This window comes from Lolium perenne, chromosome 7, assembly GCF_019359855.2.
Source record: "Lolium perenne isolate Kyuss_39 chromosome 7, Kyuss_2.0, whole genome shotgun sequence".
NCBI lineage: Eukaryota > Viridiplantae > Streptophyta > Magnoliopsida > Poales > Poaceae > Lolium > Lolium perenne.
In genome coordinates this window covers 230,267,431-230,277,169 of record NC_067250.2, presented here as the reverse complement: position 1 = coordinate 230,277,169, position 9,739 = coordinate 230,267,431, and the positions used below count along the sequence as shown (strand labels likewise).

At 39.3% G+C, this 9,739-nt stretch overlaps 2 protein-coding genes across 2 annotated transcripts; both read right to left on the bottom strand.

Annotated features, from left to right (window-relative positions):
- Positions 1-2,338: 2,338 nt before the first annotated feature.
- Positions 2,339-2,692, bottom strand: LOC127315470 (cysteine proteinase inhibitor 6-like). The gene has a single exon (XM_051345956.1). It carries the CDS (start codon positions 2,690-2,692, stop codon positions 2,339-2,341), a length of 354 nt encoding a protein of 117 aa, XP_051201916.1.
- Positions 2,693-3,862: 1,170 nt separating this feature from the next.
- LOC127315469 (cysteine proteinase inhibitor 6-like) lies at positions 3,863-4,216 on the bottom strand. Its single transcript, XM_051345955.1, has one exon. The coding sequence runs from the start codon at positions 4,214-4,216 to the stop codon at positions 3,863-3,865; it is 354 nt and encodes a 117-aa protein (XP_051201915.1).
- Positions 4,217-9,739: the final 5,523 nt, after the last annotated feature.

The window sequence follows — 9,739 nt, the reverse complement described above, 5'->3', positions numbered from 1 at the left end:
AATTAACCTATTTCAATTGTTATTAATGAATTTCATTTATATGGGAGGCTATTAGAAGTAAATTTATCATCACGTCAAGTCAATCCTCATTATGAAGGGTTTCCAGAAATAAATTTGACATATAGAAAAAAAAATCGATCTTAGGTGACAAAGGATTATCAAAATAATAAAAATTTATAATAGTACACTAGTACTACTCATACTTTTTTCTTACAGAAACCCACATTTTCCAGTTGTCATCAAACCCTTCAAATTAGAGGTAACATTTTGGGTTTTACCAAAATGTCTCGTACAACTAGCAAATTCATGGAAGATGATACATTAACTCAATCGACTACTATCCTAACATTGTCCGTTATAAGGATTTTGGAAGACTAATTTTTGATGAAGGAATCAAACTGGTATAAATACTACATACTATCACTAAAAAAAGACGTTGACCAAGCACCTGGGATCTTACATCCTTTGTATGGACCAACACAAAAACATAACTTGATAGAAAGAACAAGAGCATCAAAGTGTAGAACACGTGTCTTAAAATAAAATACCACCTATTGTCTCTTAGCTTGATGATAAAATTGTATTATTTGACAACAAACACAAAGAAGACATGTCGACCGCCACCATATTGTGAAGTGAACTCTTAATCACATGGCTATCATTGATTCCTAACAATTAGAAGAAATAGGATTTGCATGCGAGGATTCATTTTCTTAATATCTCCATAGTCCAAGAGAAGCATGCATGCAAAATTAAAGAGAAACACCATATAATTTCTTGTAAATTTATTACAACACTATAGGTAACCCGACTAGTCTAAAGGGCTGATATTTATGAGCTTCCATGTGTACTGGTTACTCGGGACTTCCTCTAGTAACCATCCTTTGTATGTGCCATGTGAGCCACCTGGTCTCATGGCAACGATGACAAGCCGATAACTTACACCATTCCTAATTTGATATTCGCCGCTTAGCACCTTCTGAAACTTGAGCCCATCATTGCCCCCCATTTTGGTGTGCTCCGTCACCAGCCACTTGCCGAGCCCCTGGATGTATGGGTCTGTGATGTTCTTAATCTTGGACCAATCATCGGGGTTTGCCGTGACGGGCACTGCAGCGGCATAAATGAGAGTGGTAATGGCGACGAGGAGGAGTGCGGTTCTCATGGTATTTAGGGTTATTATTATTCGACGTTGGAATAATCGATGGCTTTGAAGTTTGAGATCTATGGAGGCAACTATGGTTTGATGAAGGGCGAAGACAATGTGGGGAATATTGAAATATATATACTACTCGAGAAGGAAAATATAGCAGCAAAAAATTATTGCATATATCCTGGAAATACAATTTTTTCTTTTGTTTGGAAAATATTAATTCAAGGCTTCTAATATGATACTATATTTGTCTACCATTTAATGTAGATGTAATACTGCTCCCATTAGACACCGAAGATAAGCTCAATTTTTTCTTCAAGCAAAATTACTTCTAATTGACCTTTTGTGAAAGTTGGCCCATAATTAATTTATAATTAACCTATTTCAATTGTTATTAATGAATTTCATTTATATGAGGAGGCTATTAGAAGTAAATTTATCATCACGTCAAGTCAATCCTCATTATGAAGGGTTTCCAGAAATAAATTTGACATATAGAAAAAAAATTTCGATCTTAGGTGACAAAGGATTATCAAAATAATAAAAATTTATAATAGTACACTAGTACTACTGATACTTTTTTCTTACAGAAACCCGCGTTTTCCAGTTGTCATCAAACCCTTCAAATGAGAGGTAATATTTTGGGTTTTACCAAACTGTCTCGTACAACTAGCAAATTCATGGAAGATGATACATTAACTCAATCGACTACTATCCTAACAGTGTCCGTTATAAGGATTTTGGAAGACTAATTTTTGATGAAGGAATCAAACTAGTATAAATAATACATACTATCACTAAAAAAAGACGTTGACCAAGCACCTGGGATCTTGCATGCATCGTATGGACCAACAAAAAAACTTAACTTGATAGAAAGAACAAGAGCATCAAAGTGTAGAACACGTGTCTTAAAATAAAATACCACCTATTGTCTCTTAGCTTGATGATAAAATTGTATTATGTGACAACAAACATAGAGAAGACATGTCGACCGCCACCATATTGTGAAGTTAACTCTTAATCACATGGCTATCATTGATTCCTAACAATTAGAAGAAATAGGATTTGCATGCGAGGATTCATTTTCTTAATATCTCCATAGTCCAATAGAAACATGCATGCAAAATTAAAGAGAAACACCATATAATTTCTTGTAAATTTATTACAACACTAAAGGTAACCCGACTAGTCTAAAGGGCTGAAATTTATGAGCTTCCATGTGTTCTGGTTACTCGGGACTTCCTCTAGTAACCATCCTTTGTATGTTCCATGTGAGCCACCTGGTCTCATGGCAACGATGACAAGCCGATAACTTACACCATTCCTAATTTGATATTCGCCGCTTAGCACCTTCTGAAACTTGAGCCCATCATTGCCCCCCATTTTGGTGTGCTCCGTCACCAGCCACTTGCCGAGCCCCTGGATGTATGGGTCGGTGATGTTCTTAATCTTGGACCAATCATCTGGGTTTGCCGTGGCGGGCACTGCAGCGGCATAAATGAGAGTGGTAATGGCGACGAGGAGGAGTGCGGTTCTCATGGTATTTAGGGTTATTATTATTCGACGTTGGAATAATCGACGGCTTTGAAGTTTGAGATCTATGGAGGCAACTAGGGTTTGATGAAGGGCGAAGACAATGTGGGGATAATTGAAATATATAAACTACTCGAGAAGGAAAATATAGCAGCAAAAAATTATTGCATATATCCTGGAAATACAATTTTTTCTTTTGTTTGGAAAATATTAATTCAAGGCTTCTAATATGATACTATATTTGTCTACCATTTAATGTAGATGTAATACTGCTCCCATTAGGCACCGAAGATAAGCTCAAATTTTTCTTCAAGCAAAATTACTTCTAATTGACCTTTTGTGAAAGTTGGCCCATAATTAATTTATAATTAACCTATTTCAATTGTTATTAATGAATTTCATTTATATGAGGAGGCTATTAGAAGTAAATTTATCATCACGTCAAGTCAATCCTCATTATGAAGGGTTTCCAGAAATAAATTTGACATATAGAAAAAAATCGATCTTAGGTGACAAAGGATTATCAAAATAATAAAAATTTATAATAGTACACTAGTACTACTGATACTTTTTTCTTACAGAAACCCGCGTTTTCCAGTTGTCATCAAACCCTTCAAATGAGAGGTAACATATTGGGTTTTACCAAAATGTGTCATACAACTAGCAAATTCATGGAAGATGATACATTAACTCAATCAACTACTATCCTAACATTGTCCGTTATAAGGATTTTGGAAGACTAATTTTTGATGAAGGAATCAAACTGGTATAAATACTACATACTATCACTAAAAAAAGACGTCGACCAAGCACCTGGGATCTTGCATCCATCGTATGGACCAACACAAAAACTTAACTTGATAGAAAGAACAAGAGCATCAAAGTGTAGAACACGTGTCTTAAAATAAAATACCACCTATTGTCTCTTAGCTTGATGATAAAACTGTATTATGTGACAACAAACACAGAGAAGACATGTCGACCGCCACCATATTGTGAAGTGAACTCTTAATCACATGGCTACAATTGATTCCTAACAATTATAAGAAATAGGATTTGCATGCGAGGATTCATTTTCTTAATATCTCCATAGTCCAATAGAAGCATGCATGCAAAATTAAAGAGAAACACCATATAATTTCTTGTAAATTTATTACAACGCTATAGGTAACCCGACTAGTCTAAAGGGCTGAAATTTATGAGCTTCCATGTGTTCTGGTTACTCGGGACTTCCTCTAGTAACCATCCTTTGTATGTTCCATGTGAGCCACCTGGTCTCATGGCAACGATGACAAGCCGATAACTTACACCATTCCTAATTTGATATTCGCCGCTTAGCACCTTCTGAAACTTGAGCCCATCATTGCCCCCCATTTTGGTGTGCTCCGTCACCAGCCACTTGCCGAGCCCCTGGATGTATGGGTCGGTGATGTTCTTAATCTTGGACCAATCATCTGGGTTTGCCGTGGCGGGCACTGCAGCGGCATAAATGAGAGTGGTAATGGCGACGAGGAGGAGTGCGGTTCTCATGGTATTTAGGGTTATTATTATTCGACGTTGGAATAATCGACGGCTTTGAAGTTTGAGATCTATGGAGGCAACTAGGGTTTGATGAAGGGCGAAGACAATGTGGGGATAATTGAAATATATAAACTACTCGAGAAGGAAAATATAGCAACAAAAAATTATTGCATATATCCTGGAAATACAATTTTTTCTTTTGTTTGGAAAATATTAATTCAAGGCTTCTAATATGATACTATATTTGTCTACCATTTAATGTAGATGTAATACTGCTCCCATTAGGCACCGAAGATATGCTCAAATTTTTCTTCAAGCAAAATTACTTCTAATTGACCTTTTGTGAAAGTTGGCCCATAATTAATTTATAATTAACCTATTTCAATTGTTATTAATGAATTTCATTTATATGAGGAGGCTATTAGAAGTAAATTTATCATCACGTCAAGTCAATCCTCATTATGAAGGGTTTCCAGAAATAAATTTGACATATAGAAAAAAACCGATCTTAGGTGACAAAGGATTATCAAAATAATAAAAATTTATAATAGTACACTAGTACTACTGATACTTTTTTCTTACAGAAACCCGCGTTTTCCAGTTGTCATCAAACCCTTCAAATGAGAGGTAACATATTGGGTTTTACCAAAATGTGTCGTACAACTAGCAAATTCATGGAAGATGATACATTAACTCAATCAACTACTATCCTAACATTGTCCGTTATAAGGATTTTGGAAGACTAATTTTTGATGAAGGAATCAAACTGGTATAAATACTACATACTATCACTAAAAAAAGACGTCGACCAAGCACCTGGGATCTTGCATCCATCGTATGGACCAACACAAAAACTTAACTTGATAGAAAGAACAAGAGCATCAAAGTGTAGAACACGTGTCTTAAAATAAAATACCACCTATTGTCTCTTAGCTTGATGATAAAACTGTATTATGTGACAACAAACACAGAGAAGACATGTCGACCGCCACCATATTGTGAAGTGAACTCTTAATCACATGGCTACAATTGATTCCTAACAATTATAAGAAATAGGATTTGCATGCGAGGATTCATTTTCTTAATATCTCCATAGTCCAATAGAAGCATGCATGCAAAATTAAAGAGAAACACCATATAATTGCTTGTAAATTTATTACAACGCTATAGGTAACCCGACTAGTCTAAAGGGCTGAAATTTATGAGCTTCCATGTGTTCTAGTTACTCGGGACTTCCTCTAGTAACCATCCTTTGTATGTGCCATGTGAGCCACCTGGTCTCATGGCAACGATGACAAGCCGATAACTTACACCATTCCTAATTTGATATTCGCCGCTTAGCACCTTCTGAAACTTGAGCCCATCATTGCCCCCCATTTTGGTGTGCTCCGTCACCAGCCACTTGCGAGCCCCTGGATGTATGGGTCGGTGATGTTCTTAATCTTGGACCAATCATCGGGGTTTGCCGTGGCGGGCACTGCAGCGGCATAAATGAGAGTGGTAATGGCGACGAGGAGGAGTGCGGTTCTCATGATATTTAGGGTTATTATTATTCTATGTTGGAATAATCGATGGCTTTGAAGTTTGAGATCTATGTAGGAAACTATGGTTTGATGAAGGGCGAAGACAATGTGGGGAATATTGAAATATATAAACTATTCGAGAAGGAAAATATAGCAGCAAAAAATTATTGCATATATCCTGGAAATACAATTTTTTCTTTTGTTTGGAAAATATTAATTCAAGGCTTCTAATATGATACTATATTTGTCTACCATTTAATGTAGATGTAATACTGCTCCCATTAGACACCGAAGATAAGCTCAATTTTTTCTTCAAGCAAAATTACTTCTAATTGACCTTTTGTGAAAGTTGGCCCATAATTAATTTATAATTAACCTATTTCAATTGTTATTAATGAATTTCATTTATATGAGGAGGCTATTAGAAGTAAATTTACCATCACGTCAAGTCAATCCTCATTATGAAGGGTTTCCAGAAATAAATTTGACATATAGAAAAAAAATCGATCTTAGGTGACAAAGGATTATGAAAATAATAAAAATTTATAATAGTACACTAGTACTACTGATACTTTTTTCTTACAGAAACCCGCGTTTTCCAGTTGTCATCAAACCCTTCAAATGATAGGCAACATTTTGGGTTTTACCAAACTGTCTCGTACAACTAGCAAATTCATGGAAGATGATACATTAACTCAATCGACTACTATCCTAACATTGTTCGTTATAAGGATTTTGGAAGACTAATTTTTGATGAACGAATCAAACTGGTATAAATACTACATACTATCACTAAAAAAAGACGTTGACCAAGCACCTGGGATCTTGCATCCATCGTATGGACCAACACAAAAACTTAACTTGATAGAAAGAACAAGAGCATCAAAGTGTAGAACACGTGTCTTAAAATAAAATACCACCTATTGTCTCTTAGCTTGATGATAAAATTGTATTATGTGACAACAAACACAGAGAAGACATGTCGACCGCCACCATATTGTGAAGTGAACTCTTAATCACATGGCTATCATTGATTCCTAACAATTAGAAGAAATAGGATTTGCATGCGAGGATTCATTTTCTTAATATCTCCATAGTCCAAGAGAAGCATGCATGCAAAATTAAAGAGAAACACCATATAATTTCTTGTAAATTTATTACAACACTAAAGGTACCCCGACTAGTCTAAAGGGCTGAAATTTATGAGCTTCCATGTGTTCTGGTTACTCGGGACTTCCTCTAGTAACCATCCTTTGTATGTGCCATGTGAGCCACCTGGTCTCATGGCAACGATGACAAGCCGATAACTTACACCATTCCTAATTTGATATTCACCGCTTAGCACCTTCTGAAACTTGAGCCCATCATTGCCCCCCATTTTGGTGTGCTCCATCACCAGCCACTAGCCGAGCCCCTGGATGTATGGGTCGGTGATGTTATTAATCTTGGACCAATCATCGGGGTTTGCCGTGGCGGGCACTGCAGCGGCATAAATGAGAGTGGTAATGGCGACGAGGAGGAGTGCGGTTCTCATGGTATTTAGGGTTATTATTATTCAACGTTGGAACAATCGATGGCTTTGAAGTTTGTGATCTATGGAGGCAACTATGGTTTAATGAAGGGCGAAGACAATGTGGGGAATATTGAAATATATAAACTACTCGAGAAAGAAAATATAGCAGCAAATTATTATTGCATATATCCTGGAAATACAATTTTTTCTTTAGTTTAGAAAATATTAATTCAAGGCTTCTAATATGATACTATATTTGTCTACCATTTAATGTAGATGTAATACTGCTCCCATTAGACACCGAAGATAAGCTCAATTTTTTCTTCAAGCAAAATTACTTCTAATTGACCTTTTGTGAAAGTTGGCCCAGAATTAATTTATAATTAACCTATTTCAATTGTTATTAATGAATTTCATTTATATGATGTAACAACCCAACTTTTGTTCCTTGGTTTAAAATTTTGAAATGCAAAATTTAGGGCCAACAAAAACTTTTTCTATCTTCAAGCTTTGCATGCATATAGTTGATCTTGCATTAATTGTAGGATGTGTGTGGTTGTTACTTGTGAAAATTAAATTGTGTGTCAATCACTAAAAACTCTAAAACCCTTTCTACATGTGAAACTTCTTTATTTCTGGTTTGAATTAAAATAACCGTGACACAAACCCTTGGAACATTTCACCTCTCTCTATTTACTTGAGTGATCACATTTTTCTTTCTCACAAAACCCTAGGACTTAAACCTCTAATGCTTAGATGGATCTTCTGAGATCAACTTCTAGTCACTTTTGTGTGTGACTTTTCTCTCTCAGTTCTCACACCAAATTTGATTACAAAATTTCTCTAGCCATGTGCTAATGAACTCATTTCATTTTCATCATTTTCTTGAACTATATCACTTCATTTTGGTCGTGACGAAAATCCCAAAATGTGTCTTTGAGCAAGTTTGGTCACGTAGACCATGTGCTATCTAACTTGTCCCTCCCACTTATTCTCTCTTTTCTTTTTAGACATTATTTTTCCTCTCATTTTTCCCTCACTCTCCTCACCCATGCACACTTGGTGAGCCAAATTGGCTTGCTAAATAAAATTTGGCCGGCAATGCCCTCCTCCCTTCTCATTTCTCTCTCTTGCCTTGTTCCACTTTGGAAATGTGTGAGCCGGCCATGTCAAGTAATTCATGCATGTGTGTGTGCTCCCAAATCCCTTCTTTCCCTCTCTCTTGTATTTTTCTCTTGCACTCCAATTTCCTCACATGCAGCCATCTTGCCTAATTACCTTGTCCACTTGTGTTTACCCATTTCTCACTCCATCCTCCAAACCCCTTGCATATGGACTGCATCTCGACCCATTTCTCCTCTCTCTCAACACTCTCACACCCCACACTACTACTCACATGTGTGTGCCAGCCTCTTGTCATCTTGTGTGTGAGAGAGAAGGGGAGAAAGAGATGTGGCCGGGCCTTGGTGGACACACGCTGCCTTGAGGCAAGCTTCCACCCAGATCAGACAAGTCCTGGCACTCATGCACCCCTATACCTCCCTCCTGTCTCTCCTCTGTCAGCCTATATCGCCACCTTCAGTCACCTCCCGCCCATGGTCACCCACATGAGGACGAACGCTCCCTCTTCCCTCTGCTGCTAGTGCCCGCGATTCCAGCGTGTCATCAAAGCTCGCTGCACTCCTCTGACCCTCCTAGACAACTCCGTTGCCACCCTTTCCTACTCCCGTCGCTGGCAACGCCCTGGTGACCACCAGTAGTCACCGTGCACGTCTGCACGGGCACGGCCACGGTGGCCACCCCAACCGCTCGCGCTGGTGAACCTGGGCGTCGAAGCTGGCATGCCAAGGAGTCACGCGCCCCGGGAACCAGCTCGCCGCCGCTCTCTCCCATCACCTCGCACGCCACCGTCGTCGACGTGTCTAGTCATTCTGTCGAGCGACTCGCTGGCGGTCACGCCGCGCGTCTGCCTCTCTCTTTTGGTCGCTGCCACACGACGCACTCGTGCTGGCGACGCTCAGATAACTCCAAGACGACCACCACAGACCACGACGCGTAGCAGCACCGCCCCTCTCCGCCAGTAACATGCTGCCACTCTTCTTCTCGCCGTGCACGCGCCGAGTCCTCCATGCACCCGTCTGCCCCTATTTAGCACCCAGGCCTCGTCTATGTTCCCCCTTCGCACCCGCCACATCGCCCCACTCCGCTGGTCACACCCGAGGGCAGAGAGAGGCTCAACCTCTCCCTGTTCATCGAGGACGCCGGCGGTAACCATCGCGTCGCGGTGAAGGTTGTCGTCGCCTCCGACCACCACTCCCCTCCATTTCTGTTTCCCTGGAGGCTCCTATCCCCTCTCTATCTGATGCGCGTCCTCTTGCTCCTCAGGTTGGCCCGTGCGCGGTGCGCTCGTGAACAGCGGCGGAGCCCGTCACCGTCGACCGCCGTTCCGACCACATCTGTTTTCGTCGCCGCGACCCGCACTCGGAAGCCCTTCTT